Source organism: Amblyomma mixtum, chromosome 8 (genome assembly GCF_055824585.1).
Source record: "Amblyomma mixtum isolate Tamu chromosome 8, ASM5582458v1, whole genome shotgun sequence".
NCBI classification, from domain to species: Eukaryota; Metazoa; Arthropoda; class Arachnida; order Ixodida; family Ixodidae; genus Amblyomma; species Amblyomma mixtum.
Window position 1 is genome coordinate 79,102,944 of NC_143019.1, and position 23,385 is coordinate 79,126,328.

The 23,385-nt window shown below is 43.3% G+C and overlaps 1 protein-coding gene and 1 pseudogene across 1 annotated transcript; both read right to left on the reverse strand.

Annotated features, from left to right (window-relative positions):
* Positions 1-1,456: 1,456 nt before the first annotated feature.
* Positions 1,457-4,753, reverse strand: LOC149333135 (uncharacterized; annotated as a pseudogene).
* A 171-nt stretch (positions 4,754-4,924) lies between these two features.
* LOC149333136 (pancreatic lipase-related protein 2-like) lies at positions 4,925-17,614 on the reverse strand. Its single transcript, XM_089557653.1, has 4 exons — positions 17,335-17,614; positions 16,076-16,328; positions 11,953-12,141; positions 4,925-5,037 (listed from the first exon to the last, which is right to left on the reverse strand). Exons 1-4 carry the CDS (start codon positions 17,563-17,565, stop codon positions 4,925-4,927), a joined length of 786 nt encoding a protein of 261 aa, XP_089413779.1. The 5' UTR covers positions 17,566-17,614.
* Positions 17,615-23,385: the final 5,771 nt, after the last annotated feature.

Sequence of the window (23,385 nt, forward strand, 5' to 3'; positions counted from 1 at the left end):
GTGATTTTCACCGAATGAGATTAAAGTTTGTCGCGCGACAAGGCGCGAGTCATTGTTGCAGTAAAGGTCAAGCGCTTAAATTGCGATAAAAGTGCTGTCTGAAATGAATCTCATTCGCGGCTATGTACGGGACATGTAATAACATCGCCACCTGATTTTTGAAAGCCCTACACAGCCACCTCATTCCTTGCGTACCTTGTTATTACCAAGAAGAGTGTCGTTTACCGAAATGAACGCACCAGAGCAAGTCACGACATATTCTGGCAAGCTGAAGGCCCCTAATGAATATAATATTCGGCTTATATTTCGCGGACGCAATATATAGCTTGCGCACATTGACCTGGTCGATTTTCGGCGTAAAACGCGGGTATCAGACAGCCACAAACTGCAAAATAGTGCTGGTTCTATCTCGAACCAATGTGATATTTTACAACTGCCCAAGTATTTCGTTGCTGATCGTACGGATTCATATATGTGGATGTAGATGCCGTTCGTGCTTTCCTTAAATATATTATTTGCGCGCATATATTGCCTGACCTGGCTAGTGTTGTCATTGCAGACGATTACTACGCTGTGGGACGGCGGCCGGTGAGGCATGGCTACAGTACTCGTCCTTTCCTCTCTTCCTCTTCGTCAGTCTTGATTGCAGTTTTTCCGAAAATGACAATAAATAGCCGACGCTCTCCATGCAGCCCACACAAGTGGCCAGCAAAGGTCGCTAATTAGTCGGATGGCAAGAAACTTGAATTTTGATTCCATTTAGGGCATACCAGTCCTTCTGATGCTTCGTTAGCTGGTGAAGAAGCAGCTAAGCCTAATGTTTCCTATTGTCAGTGTGCAAAACCAGTCTCGGTGTCTCATAACTTTCGAGTTCATCTCTTACTACGTTTCCTGTCAGGTTGGAAGGCAGCATTTGGTCATATTCTTCGTTTTTAAGGCTGCCTGCAGTTAGATGAAACTTATCTTGCTAATTATGAATGGCGCATTTGATAATTTCCTAGCGGCTCTCACATGCTCACGGGTGAGCTCAAAGCACGGTTCGAGCTGTGAATTCAAAATTATATACTCTCGTGCGATCCATCACTTGCTTCGGGCACTTGTAGTGGTGTTTTTGTTGGAAGCTAGGTTAACACCCGCAAGTAGTAATACAGAAAGAAAATAGTTTTCATGTATTGCCTATCCGCTTAAAGTAACAGTTTCTTTGACTGTTCAGCCCGATGGATTGCACAAAATAACCGATCACACTCTATCTTTTGAACTTCCACTAAAATGCAATTGCGTCAGAGGCTTAAATATTTAGTAACCTCCCGACTCGAATTCCCTTAAGTCAGTAAAAATGCAGGTAATTTTGGAATAATGGGGTATGCGGTTTGGTAGTTCTGAAAGGTTGGAGTAAGGTGTTCGTGATGATCAATAGGATGATTCTCGGATGTTTCACTTGTTGATGGCTATATTTCTAAATCTTTTCCAGAATCTTGTACATCCGCCAGGGAAAGTTCTCAATCCAGAAGTCCTCTGCAAGCGCAGGCATGAATTTTCCCATGAAGGAGGCAATCGTGTTTACAACGTATCCGGCGCCTTCAAACTTCACGTCCAGTGACTGGGCCCAGTTACGCGACACCCTCACAGGACGAAGCGCCACTTTGCCTTCAATTTCGTCCACCTCAGAGTTGATGCAGACCTTGATGTGGTTCGCCTGGGTTTCCTCAAAGCCTAATTACCGCCTAGTACTTCCAAGGTACGGATTTCTTGAGAGGTGCTGGGGCAGCCATGCTCACGTCGACGCGACGTTCGCCGCTCTTGCAATATACACGCACGATGACATATCGCTCGAGAGGCCGGCGAGGTTCATGTTGCCCGTCTTGGTGCCAGTAAGAACGTCGTTGCTCTTGGTGGAGTTGCCAGTGTTTCTGGGAAATATGAATTGATTTGAAATCTTAGCCAGAAACTTTTTTAGCCAGAAAGTTTTTGCCAGTCTTCATCAAGTATATGGCACTTATCGAGAAGAAACCAATGCAGAATATATTTGTTAGCTGCACAATACTATGATCTCTTGATTTATACCCTGCAGAGCATAAACTGAAATCCGCAGTAGAAGATATTTCGCTCTCTGAACGCAAAAATCTCTTCGACCGCAATGTTTTGCTAGGATTTCTTACTTTGCAACGGGTAAAGAATAATCTATTTTGTGCACGTTTTGAAGCACTGATTTCCAAGACCTGTTCCTAAAGTACTGCTAGACTAATTTTTTTCATTTGCCCGAGCACACAAAATGCATAAAATTGTTTGAATGACACGAACAGTCTACTAAAACCCAGCTATGTCAATTGGGAGACCTCTTCTTTTTTCATCGTATTAAATTAACGGAACTTATGCTGCTTTGGTGTTAAAACAGCACCGCAAGAGCCTTGCACTTACCTGGAACAGGCATTTCGGTCGTGGCCGTGAAGAAAGCCAGCACTCCGATTTGATTTAACGACACTATTCGGGGCTTCTAAATATCAGCATATGTGATCGAATGCTCAATTCAGATTCAGGCATGACTAGACCTCCAAAGCAATAAAACACTAACTCGCAAATGAACGCCTGGTCAACTCAGCCGTTGATTTTTTTTTCAGCTAAAAATGTAAAATTCGCGCGTTACTGGATCACAAGCGCACTACTCATTTCAGCAGCGGCGTTTCGACCAGCGTCTTTTTGAAGAGCTTGTCTAGTGAGTTATTCAGGTTCTTGCGGTGGTCTTGCGAGTCGCTTTTGCTGAAGTTGGAAGATGGGGCTGTGGCGAAGCTATGGAACGAACGCGTATACCCAAATATCACAGCAAAATAATCATTTTGAGATATAAAGTTGCCTTGAAACAAGCATTGTTCTCTGAGAGTGTGAGAAAATTTAAGTATTTTATTGGGTTCTCTGTCACTAAACACGAAAAAAGTTTTTTGTACTTTGCTATTAAATAAGGGGTCTGAATGTTTGCCACTAATTCCTTCGTTAAGTAGCATTTCCTATTCCAGTTGAGGTCAGGCGTGCAGGATTTTATGAGGTTAACATGCACATTGTTGGTCTAAAACAACTATGAAAGATACGGAAAACGCTAACGCACAGGAAAAATAGCAAGCCGAAGTTTAACGTAAGATGTAAGAACTACATACTACTGAACGCTTACTTATCACTCCTGGGTAATAACGCCTCCGCTGTTCGAACCACTTCGTATTTCCTTACAGCGGGCAACAGGAGACGAAGTATTCGTTTCTGGCATTGTGAAGGTCTTTTCTGCTTATATACTAAGATGAAAAGCCATATTTTTAGCACCCAGACTAACCGCGCGACGTCAAGCGCATTGAAGACCAGGCTGGCTAAACGGGAGATTAATTGTATGAGGTCAGGGTCCTGCGCCGTACTGCTGGATAATTACGGAAAACCTACTCCTCGTGCTCGCGCAGAATATTGTAAGGGGGCGGGAAAGCGTTCATTCGCTTCGAAAGATTTTATTGCGCAGCACATTTACGACTCTATGCTAAAAATGTCAACAGATCATCTTCCTTCAGGTCATGGACACAAAGGCTGCGTGAGCCCGTTAACTGCACTGTAGTTTAGGGCCTTGTAACTCTTAATGGCTGCTGTGAAGGATACGTAAAAACCGCTTCAAAATCATGCAGGACGCGTCCCTCCGAGGCGTGTTACCATCAGAGAAGTCGTTAAGTGGTGGTAAACGATTATGCACTGAGCAAAACAGGCTTCTATGTAGGTCGATATTCGCAGGCGCGGAGTTAGGCCTTTATCCTTCTGCTTCGGCAACATTCGTTTTTCAGTTAGGGCTTATTCTATTATCTAATAATTTTTCGTCTCATCGATCTTTGGGGAAGTTTGGGCTCTGCATGTGGTTTGTTAATGCATGTTTGTCCAAGCCATGAAGCTTGAAGAGTACGCCTTCATTTTACTCCGTACTAGACACACTGTCAAATGGAATAGATATGTCCTACCTGATTCGCCTGTGCATATGCTTCGTACGGGCGGTATTGTTCTCTGTGGAAATTTTCATGAGGGAGATAACTTGAACTTTGTTTTCGCTCTGGCATGTTGGACGTTTAACTATCTGATTACGATCTCGACTTCGCTTTGCTACAGAACTAAAACAGGCAGCGTGAAAGAAATGAACAAACTATGCCAATAAATATTTTTTTATTATTTCTTAAAGGTCAGAGGATATATGCGGGAGGCATTAAAGAAAATGTTGCAATGGATTCTGAAAGGCTTCTCTTGTGGACCATTTGCCGCAGGTGTTGCCGATTTCTGTGCTGTCTAATAGTCGTGCCGCGGCTACTGCGAGTGGTCATGTGTAATGGTGCTCTCACGTATCCAGGGTTGCCTTCATCACAGCCGCTTCATTCGTGAATTCGTCGTCGATTGTGGGTGGATAATGGAAGAGTCGAGAGAACAGTGCCTCTTTAACGCCTCGCACCTAAAGCTCCACCATCTTCTCCTCCCTGATATCAAGATCGACACTTCCGAAAAGACTTCACTTCTACTACTTATGCCGCACTGTCTTAAACATTTCGATTTTAAAAACATTCCTGCAAAGGTAGCTGCGTTCTTTCTTTCCGGGCTGTTCTTATGAAAGTCTTGAAGAATTTCCGTTTGAATGATACAAGTGTCCAGAGCGAAACGTCATGGTTTTCGCACGAAATCCTGACTGCTCCTTCCAGAGCAAAAAAAAAAAAATCGTGCCTCACTTTCGTCTGATCACCTCAACCATCGAATATGGTGACGGGCTGAAACTGCTCCAGCCTTTCTTCGGGATCCTCGTCCAGTCAGAAACTGAACTTAGGCAACAATCGGAACTGGTGCAGAATAATAGAGTATAGTGTGGTAGTCACGGTTGACATCGATGCTGAGGAGTCCTTCTGGAATCGCGAGCGGTTCGTATTCAGGTGAGAGCCTCTGGTGATGAGGGCTGCTCACAGTTCTTCTTCAATTGGGACGGCTTCGGTGGTTTTCCCGGTGTATGCTTCTTCGAGTCGGCACGGACTGCTTCGGAGGCTGGCAGAGGGTGATGGCGACAAGGACACCCGTTAGCAGCACCTCTACCAGACTACTATTGGAGATCCGCATTCCCAAAGATGCTTGCCAAAACGACAATAAATGGCCGGGAGCTTATGGTTACTGCTAACCTCAAGGCAAACAAAATGATTATGGGATATGTTAAAACAGATCCGGAGATTGTGCGCAAAAATTTTAAATAGGCTTTATTTTAAAATAACGCATACATAATAAGGATCAGATTATAGAGAGCCCCCTAATTTGTTATGAACGTTTAAAAACTGTGCTCAATAAACAAGTGTTTGCATAATAAAAACATCTTAATTACATATTTTAGACCATTCCTTTCTTGAAGCGCAAGAACGAAGCTAGCGCCATATTTACAGCTATGTTCGAGCCTCTTCTACATTTTAGTGCTGCTGTATAGAATAAGTAAAAGCATGTCCAACACAATAGAGGGCGTCTGTTACGATTCTGAACATCCGATTAAAGAACACATCGAATAAAGGGAGCTAGCAACTGCGACCGGTGTCCAGGCAAAAGAAGAAAGCGCCATGGAAATGCCTACACTTCTATACAGACGAAAAAAAAAAACAGAAAATACGGCGCCCTTTCCAGCACTCCTATAACAACGCATATTTACTATTCATGTTTACTCTTTTCTCTCGTATGCCTTTCTGTGACGAATTAACTTTAATTATAATAATTCTTACCCAGAGCCTATCCAGCCTAGGAAAAGAACATTTCAGTGATATCGCAAAATCAGACTTCCGCATGTACTCCATATCAATTTTTGCATAATTCTACATGTAATCAGTGCGACTTCAATGGTGTGAAGAGTTTAGTTTGTTTTTTCTGGGAAACCCTTGGCATTCTGTCAACAGCTTTGAAACCATGCTTGCCTGTGCTGAGATAGAGGTCTTACCTAGTATAACATCACACCCAGCTTGCAGCTCTGTGTTTGTCATTGTGTACTGGCCATTGGAATGCTTAACTCTTGACTTGGTTGAAGGCAAGCAATTGTTCTCGAAGGAGACCGCATGTGAATGGAAGGAAAAGCGTGCTTTCATATAAAAGCTCACAATGTCCATTGTCGTCGACTTCATCAACTCCCAATGAGTGGCGTGAACAGAACAGCTTTGCTGGCCGCTGCATTACAGATGTATGCTATCGCTGCAGCCGAACACCCGACGTGCATAATTTCGCATTCACAGCGCGTAGATAGTCTTCTCCGCCCTCCGTAATTGTTCGAAAAAAATATGCGCGCTGAATGTTTCTTGATCATGGAAAGGTCCTTTTTACAAAAAAGCAAAAAATGCTATATTTGTATGAAGGAAGTGCAAGTTACTAAGACAGCAGTGGTGTGTATTATCGAATGGGGCCTCTAGCAGCGAAACATTCTATTAGAACCTTGTTTTTTTTTTCGTTTTTAAATCCTCTAATGCTCTGAAATGGTTTTGCGAAAGCGCTCACTGGGGCCCTGCCTCAGCCTTACTAGTGCTGTTGTGAGTGATTACAGAAAAATTGAAAGATGTCTATTTCCTCTGCGTGCTTCAAATGCCAATGCCAACGCATTGCCAACCAACAGTCCTGGCAGCAGATTGTATGGATTTTTGCTCCGCTTTTCTCGATAACAGCCTTTTGCTCCTAACTGAAAACCATGCAGCCAGCACGGGCAGATCTATACACAAATGCAAAATTTATCGCGAAATCAGTAGAACGCTTTTCCTTGGGTGATGAGTACTGACGTCTAAATCTTGTGATGCCAACTGGGGTTTGATATCTAGTATCCAACTTTTAATTTTTAGTTCCTCGCCTGAGCTTTTTGTTTGCATTTGCCTGAGTTCTTACGCGACAGCGCACACAGCTTGCTCAATGGAAAAGCCCCTCGGCGTAGTGGTAGTCGGCACTGCGTGCAGGAAATAATCGCCGGCTCCGTAAAGAAAATCATATCATGATAATTTGTAGTTCTAGTGATTGATGATTTATTGGGGTGTTATAGGAGATGACAAGTTAATGAAATCATTGAAATTAATGGAAACGAAGAAAAGAAACAATTGGAAAGTGGGTAGTTAAAAGGTGGCAGAATGCTTACTAGGAAACTAGGAAAATTTAGAGCGAGTAATCGGTCAAATTATTAATTGAAACAATTGAAAAAAAAATGAAAAATGCGTCCATTTACACCAACACCACCTGCAACACGCTGTCGTGTTCCACTCTTAAAGGCCGAGTCTAGGCGTCCTCCAATTTTTTCGTTTCCTGCAGTTCATTAGGCCTCACTCAGCAACTGCAGGCTCGCAATAACTATCCCCCTGCGATATGTTGCCAGTTCCTTTCGGCCTATTTCGTAAACGATCTGCTGAGATATGAGAAATAATACAGAAAAAATTGTTTTTTTTTATTGCGCGGCTGTGCTCTTAATTTTATGAGCTTAGAGTGGTTACACGCATCTGGCTCAGCCTCTCCAGCTCAGTTCCAGCAAACACATCCAGCTAACCACCTGCGGTGGCTCTGTGGCTATGATTTCGGTGTGTGGTCCCATAGCCACCGGTGTGGACTAAACAAAACGATTTAGATGTGGTCTTAAGACAAGGACCACCCGCGTACTGGTTGAGGCCAGCGAAAGTTAGAGTGCCCTGGGTAAGTGTAAATTCATCCGGTGCATTCCATCATTACAGCACCCCTTAAAAGCAATGTGTCAGCTCGGGATGTTACAACCCGCAAATTAGTTTACACCCAACCACCGACATAGGTACAAAATAACCAATTACCAATTTTCTGAGACAACTGTAGGCGTAGGCATGAACATTTTTCACACCGAGAAAAGAAAATTTGAACTTTCTTTTACTTTTGAGTGCAGCAGATTTGAAAGAGCGACAATGAAAAAAAAGCACACTTGACGGTAGAAAGTCTTCGAATCCATCTTATGCTATGATCCCTTTATTTTATCACTTCTGTCGCCAAAGAGTTGAGAAGTTCACAGTGAGTGGGAGCGTTTGCAGCGTTTGTTTCATCATTAACGTTCCTTAAATTTCACATTGTTCAAAAACTATCGTTTATTCTTCTCCGAATTTTGCTTGTAAAGAAATGTTTCCTGGTGATGTGATCATTGCGTGGTTTACTGGTATTCAACGGCACTACTAGCGGGCGGAAGCAGAGCAAAGTTGGTGCTTTCAAAGTTTTACGGACCTACACCCATTAGCGGCGCGGCTTCAGCGAGAGTATTTGAAGCAATCTCAGCAAACAATACTTATCAATATTTATTTTCTCCATACAATACGGAGACTTCTCGTTGGTCTTCAGGTATTGGTTGCCCCTTCCTTTACTTTTTATGCTGTAGTAACCCATTTCACCGGCGTTCAAATCATCGGAGTTTCTTTGGCAACGTCCGCTCACGTATTCCGGCCATCCAGCTTCACAATGTACCGACTTGAACGTGCAGTGCTTGTTTGTTAAGGATTCGGTAAACAGCTCTGGAGTCCGGCTATGACTACACGTAGTAAAAATTTCACGAATATCTGAAAAAAAAATTGCACGATGTTATTGATGTATGTTAAGCGGCAAATCTGCGCTGGCAGTATTTGTTTTAAAGTTTTGCTTGTAAATTAATTTCATTTCGAATGCGTCTTTGAAGCCCACGCTATTGCGATAGGTTCTGGCAAACAGGGTATTCTGGATAGTAAAAGTAGGAGATTCGCTGGAGCGTATAGGCAGCAGTTGGATTTTCGGCTTGTGGGTGCACCAAGGTCCACGCGCACGCACGCCCGCAAGCATGCACGCATGCTTGCACACACACACACACGCATGTTTGCCTGTACACAGACCATGGTACTCTTCGAAATAGGTCTACCCTGCTGACGCTGTAAATAAAATGAAGCGCAGCTAGTAATAGCCAGCCCAGCTTTATCGGCACGAATAGCAGGCCCAAGTGGAAGTCATGTGCAGATACCAGCTCAACGAGCACGTTACCATAGATTCTTTTTTGTTTACCCAGCATACGCAACAGCAAGAGTATTCCAGCGTATTGAGAGATAGCACTTCCCCAGAGGTACACATGTGGGAACATTTGTGCACTTCTGTACTAAAAGATTGTGCTCTTCTTTTACTATGAAAGCATCTAATTAGGAGTTCCTGTAGGCAAGAAAAAATGCTCAACCACAAAAATAATCTCACCGGAATAAAAGGTGAGCAAATAAAATATATTCAGAAATAGCGCTTGAGGACAGTTGCGAAAGCTTACTGCGCTGGTCACAAGATGCATTGCATAGCTCATAGTACGGAGGATAACGTGATTGTTTTAACCGCAGGCAGCTAAAACAAGCCAGAAGCGATGACACTGTTTGCAGTCGCGTGAGCTTTACGGCAAGTTCAGGCAAACTAAAGCAGCAGGAATATTGTCGCGAAGGGTATTAAAGGATTCAGCCCTATATTGTATTTTCTGCCAGCATCTGCTAAAAGACCGTCCAAGGAAGAAATGAACGCTGTGAAAAAAAACGATCACACTTGGAATCAATCAAAGGTTGCCGTAGAAAGACACTGGCAAGGACATCAAGAGAGCATGCAGAGGATAAAGAAGGGAAGGATGTGAAGAACGAAAGCAAACCGCACTGCGTCCACGAAGCCTTATGGGCAGATGTTCACTTTATTTTGATGCATGCCTGAATTTGGAAGAGTAATATGTCCGTAATTTCGATTTGAAAGATATTCCCGCTCTTTTAACATTGCCTAGAGCTTGGCCACTCAGGCGCAGGCGACTGACAACACGGCGCTTCATCACCGCGAACCATTAATGTGATTACATGGCTCATATGACGCGTCATTTAATGACACTTTAGCAACAGCGATTGTGATTATCCTTCATCGTCATCCCCACCAACCTGACTGCGCCCACAGCAGTGCAGAAGCCTCTCCCATATATCTTTTTCCTGTGCCAGCTGCGGCCAGCGTATGCCCGCAAACTTATTAATCTCATGCGCCCACCTTACTTTCTGCCGCCCCTGCTACACTTACCCTCCCTTGGAATTCAGTCTGTTGCCCATATGGACCATCTATTACCTATAAGGCCTTCGCATTACTTTCCCTGCACAGGCCCTCTTCTTCCTATTAGGAGTGTTATGTTATATAAACACTAGAAGTTTGATGACTTAGTACGTACATAAACAGATCATCATCATCATCAGCCTGACTGCGCCCACTGACTGCGCCCACTCGATCATTTTAGTTTCAGAGGTCACTACATGGCGTTTCTTAAGAGCTATTTTGCTGCTCGAGCGCAGTGTGTTCGAATAGGTGGGTCATGTAGTTCATGTTACACGTCTCTAGAGATGTTCCTCGGGGCTCAGTTTTAAGAGCCTTGTGTTTGGAATATTTAAATCAATGGTATGACCGGTCTTCCCTTAAACTCAAAACTTTCTTTATTTAGGGATGATACGGCTCTGGCGATACCAAGTGCAACATATAAAGAAGCACCCAACGTGACGTTAAGCGATGTGATTTTTTTATATAATGAATAAATGGTAGATTTTATTAATATTTTAGAAACCTGTCTTCTTTGTTTCGAACGTGTTTCGAAAGTGTTTCGAACATGCTGTAGCATATATCTTCATAACAGGAACTGTACATGTTGTGCATGCCTGCCTTGGTTACTTAAACTGAATTTCAAATATCTCGGGATGACATTTGACAAAAAACGTCCTGAAATTTCTGTATTCAAGAACTAGCCAAACGTTTGCGCCTAGTGCGTGTTTATAATACGTATGCTCCACAATCTGTCATCGATGTGTCGGTTCGAAAAGTGTTCTGTAGGGATTAGGAGAGTCAATATTACGATATGGAATAATAATTTACGGCTTCGCTTCGTTATGTAAACAAAACACACTAAGCCGCATAATACACGGAACTGCTATTAACCTACCACGCCTACGGAACCAACTATCACGATAAATAAGCAGTAACCAGGATGAAACGTTTTATCATGCAACCTCCACGCAACCAATTTATCTTTGACGTATTACAGAAGCATTTCTTGCGCAGCACATTTAAAATCGACAACGTTAAAGTACGTCCTCTCCGGCAGTGAGAAAAGTATGTCAACCTGCATCTTCACCTAATACGAAAAAAAAAAAAACATTTATTATGTTCCTTATTACTTCAATAAATACCAACCACACCGAGCATTACTGGAATAAAACAATTTAACAGGTATCCTCGACAGTGGTTGGATCATAACATTGACTGATCACTTATTTACTGTTCATGTTCTTGATGTTTTGATTTTGTGTATGAAAATGTGCACTGTAGAAAACTTTCTTGTTCTTCACGTTTTTGTTTGCTCGTTTGTTCGCCTAACATCTTACAAGCAATTCGTGAGTCTGTATTTGGTTTCTGCATTGTTTTCCTGTTTTATTCACTACTGAGTAAAATACTTCACACCCCGGCTGCCCAGCCCCGCACACAAGCCATAACGCTTAAACTGCCTAGAGCATGTAATATAAGAAATGAGGTGAATAAAATATACTATTATATGAAAAGGTTCAAATACTCCTGTCATATGAGAATGTGTTTTTCCTGTGAAACCTTTTATGCAACAACGAGTGCTATCTTGTTTGCAAAAGCTAGTTTCCGGTAAAACAGGACAAAGTAGCAATGAGCGTGGTAGCTAAGTTTACATGGCTGTTGGCTCAGCTCATTTATTGAACTTATTGATGAGGGATACACGGCTTTCGCGTATGCTATTCGTGCCATCAGTTTCCACCAAGTCTGTCCTCCTTTGGGCAACATGACTTTAATGTCCAAAAACGCCAAGCTATTCTTAAAACCACAGGTAATGTAGCCTAAGATAACCTGATTTGGTTAAAAGTAACAGCCGCGAGAAAAACCAGCATTTTAATATATTGTACGTACGTACGTACGTACCTCCAGTACAGCCTGGCTGCTCTGAGCCACCGTTCGGATAATAGTCGACGTGTCCGACTGAATTGTTTATTCCCAAATGCAGTTGCATAAGTTTTCCTGCGTTGCAGTGTATTATGTCTACGTATTGAGCATCTTCTTTTGATAAGCACTGCTCGGTGTCGTCAAACAGAGGCCCTGCAGGATCCAAGCCTGGAAGGAAACAGAATTTTATGTTTTGTCTGCCGGGGACATTTCTAGTGTGGCACTTTTTGCTCGCGTTCAAATGGACTGAGGATTGAGAGAACACACTTTATTCAGGAATGACATAATATTGGTAGACCTTGCGAGTTAATGCGTGTAAAGGCGACATACTTTGAGCTCTTGCAGCGTCTTACTAAAAGGTGGACAGATATGGCGTTTGATTCCATAACTACTTAGAGACCCTACACAGACGACGCGTATAGAGCGTCCTGGAAACCTTTAAGAGCACTTCGTGTCGCGCTGCGACCGTATGTTTCTTCCGGTGGTAGCGAGTGTGGCAAGAGCAAAGGAACCAAATAGCTCAGTGGTTACTCGTTTTTGCGAGCTCAGTGGTTACTGGGCGAAGCAAAGAATGCATTTTTGCGCGTCAATAAAAAATACTTCTCTAACTGCAGCTGCTGACATTACTTTCTCGTTTAAAAGATATTCAGCGCTTGTCAAAAGGGTTTCTTATCAAGTTACTGTGCTGTCATCTTTAGCCTCTGATAGTCGAAGAAATGAAAATTCACGTCGAGGAAAGAAATGGCTCAGCAGTCTCACTGCGTTCCTTGAAGGAGGACGTGAAAGAAAAAAGTGAGAGAGGGATGCGGCGCATTAGAGGGCTCTGACATCTGACATCGAACTGACATCGTACAGGGCACGGTCGCGCTTTACGATTCGCCTCTATCTCAGCGTCCCGCGTCCTCGGGATCAGCAGCCGAGAAGTGTAACAACTCTATCACTGCGGCGGGCGTGCCGTTCGGGAACCGGGGCTCTATATCTCGATATCAAGACTTATTTTCCAAAACTTGCATTTTGTCTCTTAGAGGCACGAAACCGTTGAGTACAGCTGCCAGGTCTGAAAGTCTTATTTCAAATAAAGATATCAAAGCGACGGCGGCATCCAAGAACGCTTGCCGCAACGAGCTAAAGGACAGTGCTCAGAATCCTTATGTGAATGGGGAAAGTGAGTGGTGGAGGCAAAAAATGCATTGCTGCCTTAAAAATCTAAACTCCCGAACAGAACGGCACGCTTCTCTTTCATTCCTCCACTAAGACATCTTTGTTTGCGCGATTTCGTTTGTTCATTGATTTTATTTTTAGGTACTATATTCAGAGATACTGTATAGTTTATTTATTTAGAGACACTTTTATTACTATTTCTCTCCTCCCCAGATATTGTTCTCTAAGCCAGCAGCATTTGCTGGTAGTTGTTTTCATGCCGCGTTCATGCGATACACTGCGTATAATAGGGGGTGTGTCAAAACGTTTCCTAACTAGCTCCGTTGACAAATACCTCCATTTGTGTACAAAACTTTAAGGGACTGGGAATCACAGAAACAATTTATTTCTGCGTTACCTTTCTAGTCAGTCAACTGGTCTTTCTCTCAGGAGACTGAGCACACTTTCATCCTTAATACGGGATAGCGTATACAGTTCGTTCGTTCGGCAAACCGCCGCCGTGACCTAGGAATTATAGGAAGGCCTCAGAAACGTGGCGGATATAATCAGAGAAGTTTCCGATGAAAAAAGAAATTCGGTGACATTGGGGTTGAAACCCAAGCCTTCTGCGTGCCAGGCGGGCACGCAACTCCTATGCCACTATGGGTTGGTGGTTCAAGTGTGCTGGAGGGACACCAAGTGAACTGTTGTGGGGTGCACGACAGTATAGAGTGTTTGGTTAGGTTTGGTTTATGGGGTTTAACGGCCCTAAGCGACTAAGTCTATGAGAGACGCCGCAGTTTAGGGCTCCGGAAATTTCGACCACCTGGGGTTTTTTAACGTGCACTGGCATCGCACAGTACACGGGCCTCTAGAATTTCTCCTCCAAAAAAATTCAACCGCCGCGGCCGGGATCGAACCCGCGTTTTTCGGGTCAGCAGCCGAGCACCATAACCACTGAGCCGCCGCGGCGGGATGGAGTGTTTGGGATGTGTATTGATGTTCTATTAATGAAAAAAATCTAACAAAATATATATACGCTAATTAGGTGCCAGCAAAGAAGAAAAATGTGCGACTGCGTCTAGTCTTAAGGCCAAGCTTAAGTGTGCTCGTAACTTTTTGTCTGTGCTTTTAACTAAGGTTGTTTGCCTAACTCCGGAAGAATTAATTTTTTAGAGTACCTTGCAATATTCGACTGTTTCCTCACGCTTAAAAATAGTGCATAAAATTCTAGACATAACATCGCACCTAATTCGAAAGAGCGGAGATTTCGAAGTAGCAACCTTCGAAATAACCTTCGAAATAAAACTTCAAAATAGCAACATCGCCCTTGTAAGCAGCCTTCCGAAGGAATACAGTCACACCACCGTTTCTGCCACTAATGGGTAGCTGCTCAGGAACTATTTTTCGTATGCACGCCGATACTATTTTCTGATTGGCGCTGAACCTCGGCAGCAGTGCAGAGAAGGGGTCCTATGTTCTACATTTTCGTCCTTGGCGAAACGTTGCCGGCCGACGAAATACCTGGCGAGTATGGCGGGTTTGCATGTAATAACATGTCTTATCTGACGAGGAGCGCAGGAACGAGGTATACCAAGTGAGACGGCGCGCTTTGCGAGACGTTGTACCTGCAGCGCCATCCCTGTCCACTTTTTCGTTTGTCCTTGGTCTTATTGCGCTGCATTCTTTAACCGTGCTCTATGATTGTCAGTTGCTGGACAAAGTTTGTAGCGACGCACCTAAAGTTCTATTTTCACGCTAGGATAGTCGGCAGTAGTCCATGCGGCACAACAAGAATGTCTGCTCTGGTCGTCGTCACACGGTTCTCGTGCACTATAAAGCCCCAAGCAAGGTTGTACGTTTACATGGGTGTTGCTCATGCAAAGTTGTGCACATCGCTCATCTTCTTCAAGGGACGCTCTGACAGATTGGGTATGATTCACTATATTATCGCCGTAACGGTGGACATCTCAGTGGCTGATTTGCGCAGTACAATGCAAAAGATTTAGTTCCCTCATTGTTAGAACTACATGCCCTTGAGGAAATCGCAAACTACGATATACACGTGCTTATGAAATCACTTCAAGTTCAACTCTCGTTTTGAACTAAGAGAAGTTTTTTGGCGCACTGCTTTATCAAGTATTCTCGTAGCAGTGCCCGTGTGCGAACTGATGTGCTGCCCTTTATAGATGCGCTACAAAGCAGACCCTAAACTTTTTCGTGGACTCATCTAGTATATCCTAGATAGGACAGCTTTGTAAGCACGCCACCGGCAGTGGCTGGTACCCCGGAGCGAGTCGCGAATATTTATATAATCATACAAAAAATTGCATTGAGATGAATCGCATTTTGAGTGCTGATTAAAAAAAAAAATTATCCCTTTCAAGAGTGCCGGACAGCTGAATAAGGAGGCAAAAGTCGCGCTTTTTATTTATTGGTGAGGAGGTTCCTTGACGCATCAACATACATTAAACTCCCTTGAAGGACTACATAAAGATTTCGGATCTTTGCTTGAGCTTGATACGCACGCGTTTGAAATAATGATGCCGCGAACTGAGGCAACATACCTCTCATCATTACAAAGCTTCACGAAAAAAAAGTCGTAAACCTGCAAGCGTTATGTTTGAATAAGGGAAAATGTCAAGTAAAGCATCGAATGACCTGTAGACAGACAACTGCTGTAAAATAAAACCTTATTAGGTTTTCGCCTCTTCATTTCTACTTAATGAATTAAAATAAACAAATTGCGCTCTCAACACTGCTTTCTGTTTGTTTATGAAAAATCGCTCTGTATTTTACGAGTCCAGTTTTCACGGCGAGTGTTTCGAATGTCTTAAAGATGTGAAATCTCATTGAAGGTGTAATGAAAAATGATGAAACTCTGACATGTGCTTATGTGCTGGAAATTATGGCACTGCAATGAAAAATGAACATTTTCAACGTGAGCATTTCTTATGAATACCAGTGATTCTTCCGAGCTTCTCTTTCGTTGCTTTCCTGAAATGTCGGCCGCTGAATCCTGCAACATGCGCACCCAGGCTGAACCCTACTAGATGGACTTTCTCCGGTGTGAGGCTTTGGTTCGAAGAAGCAATCATGTCTTGAATTAGCAGAGATAGCAGAACGCCGGGCAGGGGAGCGTTTCTGGCTGCCGTCAAGTAGTCAGGAGCCTTGGCTCCATTCTTCCAGTCCACAATCAAGACGTTGCAGTCAACCTTTGATGAGAACGCATATTGTGTACAAGAAAAGAAAATGAGTGCACTGTAAATTTCGGCACGTACTGGAAGACTGGCGACCCTGATTTATATTACATGGTTGCCTTTCCTCCTAGCACTCAGCCAGTTTTCATTGTGAATGTTTTGAGGAATAGATTTCAAGTTTCTGCTATTAGGCGGGAACATTTCATAGCCTTATTTTCAGGTCTAACTAAAGCGCGTTTTCGGACCTTTGTCTCCCTATGAAGAAGAAAAAACGCACAGGAACTAGATATCAAAATTTATCCTTTATTTATTTCAAAAAAAGTGGCAACGTTCATAGATTAATTTCAATGTTGAGTATGCCACTTGGTTAGAGATCGCCGCCTCAAACTTGGCCTATGGCATTAAGTTGTTTACTTTTCAACTTAGCGTGCATGCGAAGCAGATTAACATGCAGTTCAAACGACAAAAGAAGGAGACTTCATAAGGAGGCAGGTCAGTTACTTTTTATTGCTTCCAAAAAAAAAAGCTGACGCATATTAAAGTATATGTTTCTCTGATGTAAGTGCACCGTTCGCACGTCACGACCAGCACTGCATGCATGCGACGACTAAGACGGACATAAGAATGTTTAACGAGTTACATTTTATTCGGGGGTATTGTTATTGAGGGCTTGCAAAAATCCTAAGAAGTGTACACAAAAAAAAGTGTGAATGAATGTACTCAACATGAAGTGGAGAGCATACAACTCAAAGAAAAGGAAATATAAGAGATGCACAATATATCGCTTACGCTCGCTTCTCAACTTTGAAAGAACATGTAGGGAATTTTACGTATTTTGTTGAAAATAACAAGGAAGTAATGGTGCACTTGTGCGGCAGTAGTGCATCCTCGCTGCTCTGTTATCCTATAAGCAACTTTCGTCTGGAGCGCTCGGAATTGTTTTAGCACTAACTTTCTTCCAACTATTTGCACACGATTTTTTCCAGCCAGCCATTTCAGGATAGTGACTGAAAATACTAACATTCTCGAACAGGGCATCCCTCAGAGTAGTTACCCAGAAGTCGTCGGCACTTTCGTCGAATCCATGTATAATTGCGACAAGTGGTTTTGCGAGGTTCCAAGATTGCTTCATAAAAGTTGATAGCCATGTGTCGTCACTCACTGCCTCGCCGTTGCGTGCACCCTTGGTAAAAAACGTTATCTTCGTCCCAATGGTCTTGGGTGACAAGGGCCCACCAACCTCCAAGCTCATTTTTTCGTTTGGATAAAAGCAGCCGATATGATCATAGCATGGGAACAATCCTAGGCGCACTTTCATAATTTCTATAACCTGTGGAAAAGTAGATCGTGCATTAATTCGTTTGAATGAAGATATAAAAGCTGGGGACACGAAAGAACAGCACACGTCGAAACATCATGCGTCAAAACAGCGCAGAAAAAACAGCACACTGACAAAATAGCACAGGGAAAAAACGACAGAGGGACAAAACAGCATGACGACAAAACAGCACAGGGAAAAACAGCATGCGTCAAAGCAGCACGTCAGGCAAAACCGCGCAGGGTTTCTATAGATTACAAAAATCACCTGATAAATAAACCAAACTGGTTAAATGTTTGCCTAAGTAAAGAGCCGGCTGCAGCGTCGGGCGAGTAGAGTAAGGGATTGGAAAACAAAACAGCTTTTTTTGTAGCCGGTGCTGGTTTCAACCACAACTGAGGCTGAACTTGCCTTCTCTGGATACCATTCCGGTTGACAAGTTGGGCTTGGTGTGCAAAGTATAGTTTGCCAGCAGTCTTCTAGCAACGTTCGGTTTGAATTTGCCGAGGAAAGGAGTTAAAACAATTTCGTGCTTAATAGCTTTCTCTGCTCTCGATTACCTCGAAAAAATGAAAATTGTACACAGTGTAATGGTAATCTCAGGTGAACACCCTACCTGGCCGTACGTAAAACGAAATAGGTTTTTTGAGTAGGGGAATGCGGGGGAAGGGAGTGGGAATTTAATTTCTGCAATATTGCACTGTGCAAGGTAACGGTGAGGAAAGCAACAGGCAAAAGGTGGTGAGGCATAAGCGTATACGAGTGACTACCGACCCTTACATTCAGGCTACTGCTTAAAGGAAAGCAAATCACTTACTTTTTTTAATATTGATGGCGTCAGTCGACCTGGTGGCGTTAAAAACAACGACTCCAAGAAGTCAAGAATCAACATGTTTGCTGAATGAGGGTCGTGCTGAGATTTTTTCTTCTCCACATCATCCAACAGCTTAGCGGTCACTTTGTTCTGAAGCTTTCGAAGTGCCTGGAAAAACGTTCGAAACAGATAAGACCGGCGTAGCAGGTATTTCGCGTAAGGGAATTCTACAATTTCTGCAATTACGAAGACGTTCTCATTCTGGAGGAATAAACAGATGGCAAGAAAAGAAGGAATGAGCATTCCAGATAGTAACTCATTCAGTTCTAGATACCAAAGAAATAAATTAGCGCTGAAACAGAGGCAAGATATGTGTTGAAGGAACACAAGCAAACAAACGCAAATCATACAACAGTGAGAGGCGAAAGAAGACCGAAACTAATTATATAGCTGGTGCCGAATATTGCTAAGATGTACCAGTTGCCGGCGGAATAATCGCGAGGACGCACAAGTGGGTAACAGAACCTCAACTCGAGTCCGTTGAGTGATTTGAATAAAAAAAGGTTTTCCTTGGGTGATCTTTGGCTGTCAGGCGCCAGGGCACTAATATGATGCTGAAATACCATGTTTTAGAACGTCTTTTTGTGACGCACATGATACAACGTACCTTTTGCAGAGCTGGTCATGCCTGCTTTCGTCCTTACGCTTGAATTAAACTTACATGAGGCTCCGTTGTTTGCAAGCAAAAACAAGCCCATTTACAATGAGCTTACTTTGCAAAAGAGTAACCTATTTCCATAGAAGCGAAACGTAGTGTCTCAACCTTGCATGTGATGTCCTTCTAAAGGGCACAATCGATTCGTAAAAAGTATGTAAAATAGGAACATCAGTGACTATCACCTCGACAATACTTAGATCATAACGAACTGAGCTGAACTTTCCATGTGTATGGGACCCTTCGTTAGCCTCTTGGTTAGATGCTTGGTTAGCCTCTGTTTCTTTTTACCGTTTTTTTTATTCCTTTTGGAAGCCGAAAGAGGTTAAAGAATCGAAGAGAAGAATCGGGTTAGCAACGCGGAACACTAAGCTATGCTCACCAATGAACAGATTATTCCTGCAACAGCTTATGCTTACATATACAAAAAAATGTGAAATTCTTTTGAGAAGCATTACGGTAGGCATGAAAAGTTGGAAAACAAATATGGCTCTATTCCGCAAACAATTTTTCAAATGTGCTTTATAGGAGCACAGTTATTGGCAGTGCAGAATGAGGAAGTGATTGAAGAGCATTAGTCAGCCCGATAACAATAAACTGTCCTCCTCTAAAGAATGTAATTTACTCTGTAAGCTGGAATGTGGTCCATTCATTTAGTGCAGTAATTCAAACGAAATTCGTTTCCTTGCTTTACGCGGAATTTTACTATCATACCTCTATTGTTCTTAATCGGTATTGTTCTTGGCTAAGCACGACAAGAATGCAGAAGGAAAAAATGTGAACAACTTTAATTTGAGGTCAAAGAAAATTTTCAACTGCTCACGTAAATATAAAGGATAAAGTGTTACTTGCCGCAGGTGGAGATATTTTACTGATAGATAAACTGCAAAAGCTAGCTCTACCAGCGAAGGATCCAAAACTTTCTGCGTTTCGGAAGCTGCATGTAGCAAGTTTGAATTTCACGCTTGTTTATATGTATCGCCACGCCTTTTCCTGCAGTTATATGAACCTTTCGCACTGACAAATCATCACTATGAATTGGAACAATCATCGTATCGTACTTTTCGCAACAAATCTATCGCCATTTTATATTTCTGCAAAGAATTGACCGCTAGTGACACAGTGCACGAAATTCATAATATTTATCTTTGATTTAAATCCCTTGCCTTTGATGGTTCTCATATTTGTCAATTTTTTTGCATAGACATATAATGTTAGGCCACAATATCTGGTTACGCTCAGTGGTTCCCTTAGCCTTTATGTCACATCAGAAGCGAGATATTTTTGCATTTATTCCAAGGAGTCTGCTCTTCTTTGCAGCCTAAGTGCATTTTATGCGGAGTTAAAGCACTTTTTTTTGGAGAAATAAAATCAAAGGTGGTTTCTTACGTGAAGAGCACAAATTATACACCACACAGATTAATGCACCTTCTAACTGTTTATCTCATCACTTTTGTTATGCAGCTGTTCAGCTTGAAAATTATGATTCCGAACAATGCAGAAAAATAGCAGCACTTAATGCATCAAACACTCATACCAGTAATAGCGGATGATAATTTGGTTTCTCCAACTACGATTTATTACCTGTAAAAATTGCGTCAGGAAAAGAGTTTCTTGTGCTGTTGTCTCGGTCCAGCCTGCGCCACCACCTGCAGCCGTTGCAGTTACCGAGACGTCACTCTGGCCCAAACTTGCCTCGTTCGCTCCATACGCAACGGCCGCGCACAATGTAGCAAGGGCAGCTGTAATATAGAGTGATCCCTTAAAATCAAGGCCGAGTTGAAGTCTAGTTGGTTGTGCATAGCGTATTTACAGCGCTGTGAGACACAGGGCCCGTGTGTCGAACCATTTGCGTCCCTCGTCTTTGTGTCTTGAGCTATGCATTTGCCGAGCTTAAAATCAACGCTGATCCTTTAGCGTCGGGGATTATATAGAGGGTGGTCGAGGTAAACTGGACACGTTGTGTAAAAAGAAAATCATGTGTCTAAAGTTTGCAACATGTGGGAAGCCATATTTTTGGCTTTTAATATGTGCTGTTGTGTTTTCAATGCCGTATTTTCAATGCAACCAGCAGAAAAGAAATAAAATTTCATGGATAAGTGTACAGGGATAAAAAATTAAAAGCTATATTTATTTCTGCCACAATTTTTCCTTAAAAAAGCTTCAGCTCTTTCTTAAGACATCTAGGTCGGCATTTATAGCGCCCACTGTAAAGCGCTTATTGTCCGATTCACTGATTCTGGTGTGCTTTCCATATTCCTTATTTCTGATACCTCGGATTTCCCTTACACCATTAGCTTAACGAGCACTAAGCTCTCCTCCCCTTCATTAACCGCGAGGCTATTCCTTCCGCTTTCTACGACTTAACACTGCATGGGTTAAAAGGCTTTTGGGAAACAAATAATTCAGTGCCAGAACAAGGAAATGTCTGCTACAGCAGCAAGTGTTTCAACGTATCATGCTTCTCGGGACACCGCTTTCTGTGCCATGAGTCGCTGTGGCAGTCACAGCTTGCATTAAAAGAAGAGTGAGCTACTAAGCTGGCTGCATCGCTACTCGGAAGACTACGACTGTGGCGAGTAGCGCTGAAATCGCACCAAGATGCAACTTAATGCGGTGGCGCTGCGAGAAAGCCCCAGTTTCAGAACTGGCCCTAGTTGTGTTAATTTTTACCCGCAGCCTGCGACCACGTGCGAGCCATCTTTCATGAAACTTTACAAGCTCCGTGAAGAGAATTAGGGAAGCGCAGTCTGGCAACGGAATACTAACAACGCCCGTTGCAGTCATATATGCTGCCAACACGCAGAGCAGGCGCCACCTAGCTCTTGGACCTATGAGGGTTTGCGTGCAATCTTCAGAGTGTCAGCAACAAGAAAGAAAAGCAAAGCAACAGCAGGGAATCCATTACAAGGAATTCAGGTCAAGCGCATGTATTTTTGGGTGCCACTAGGTTGTGCATGGCTTTGAACATTGGGTGCAGGGCTGGACAAAAGTTGCCAGGCCACATGGTCTGCTTTTCTTCGATATATCCTGGCACTAAAGATGCAGACAAAGTAATCACTATTCTAAAACTTAATATGTTATAGCGATGCTTCTTCTATCCTCTACAGATATGTTGAGCTTCGTGGGTGTCTCAAAGGGACACTGAGGAGAAATTGAAGTTGGCTTGTATCGACAGAATACCAGCTCCTGATTACAAAAACGCCACTCATACTGACAACAAAGCTCTTGTAACGTAGAAAAGAGCAAGAACCAAAATACAGGTATCGCCGCCACAGGCCAAACTCGCAAGTACAAGCGTGATGAGATCATAAGACAAAACAATGTTGCTAGAACCATTCGTTCTAGCAACACCAGGAACCGAGTAACCATGAATCACTGAGGCGCAGCCAATGCATGCGCAAATCTCCTTGACGTCGCCAGATGGCGCCACGTGCCCGGCTGATACGCGCGCTCCTGAAGCATCGGGACAAATCGGCGCGTTTTCCGGCGGTATGCGGGCTCCCGGTATTCCGCTAGCGGTATCAAGGTACACGGTATGCTAAAGGTGTCTATTTGCGAGAACTTCGTTGACGACTTCGAGAACGAGATCCATCGTAACGCTCGCAAAACGCCGGTGCAAACGTAAGCGAAGCGACTGTGGCGACGGCCGCAATAGCCGATAGATGCCTTCAACGTGCGGCCGGCGGTAGCTTTCTTTTCGGCTGCTGCTAGGCCGCACTGCTGGCAGCCAGAAATCACGGAGTCTGCATCACGTCATGTTTCACGTCACTTAGTCCTCTGTCGTCATAGCCGAATCCCAAGTTTGAATCACAGCGGCGGGAAAAACCATTTAAACTTCGAATCCAAATTTCTTAGAAATAAATGCATTTTTCGCTGCCGGCCAAGTGGCAACAAAGCCATGACATGCCGAACTATCGGATTTTGCTATAAAAAATATATTAATAGTGCTCTCCTCAGTGTCCCTTTAACTACCTGACTATATTGCTCAAAAGCAAACCCTGTTGTCTGTGAACTTTTCACTGACCCTGTATTAGATACCTTTAGCATAGTGGACACCTCTACCGCTAACGCCAACGCTTACCGCGCACCGTGCCCCGCCGCTACCAACGCGCTGAATGGTCCTCACGCGGCAGGCGGGCACGCCGTTGACGGGAACGTTGCGCCATCTGGCGCTCTCAGGGAGAGCGGCGCATGCGGAGTGGAGGTAAGCGGTAGAGGTAGC

Excerpts from the sequence above, each read along its gene's own strand:
- LOC149333136 (XM_089557653.1), bottom strand. The coding sequence starts at position 17,565 with ATGAGCTTGGAGGTTGGTGGGCCCTTGTCACCCAAGACCATTGGGACG. Across the intron at positions 16,329-17,334 it reads GGGATGCCCTGTTCGAGAAT|GTTGACTGCAACGTCTTGAT; the intron begins GTTAGTATTTTC and ends TTCTCATCAAAG. Across the intron at positions 5,038-11,952 it reads GCAGCCAGGCTGTACTGGAG|CCTCCGAAGCAGTCCGTGCC; the intron begins GTACGTACGTAC and ends ACCCTCTGCCAG.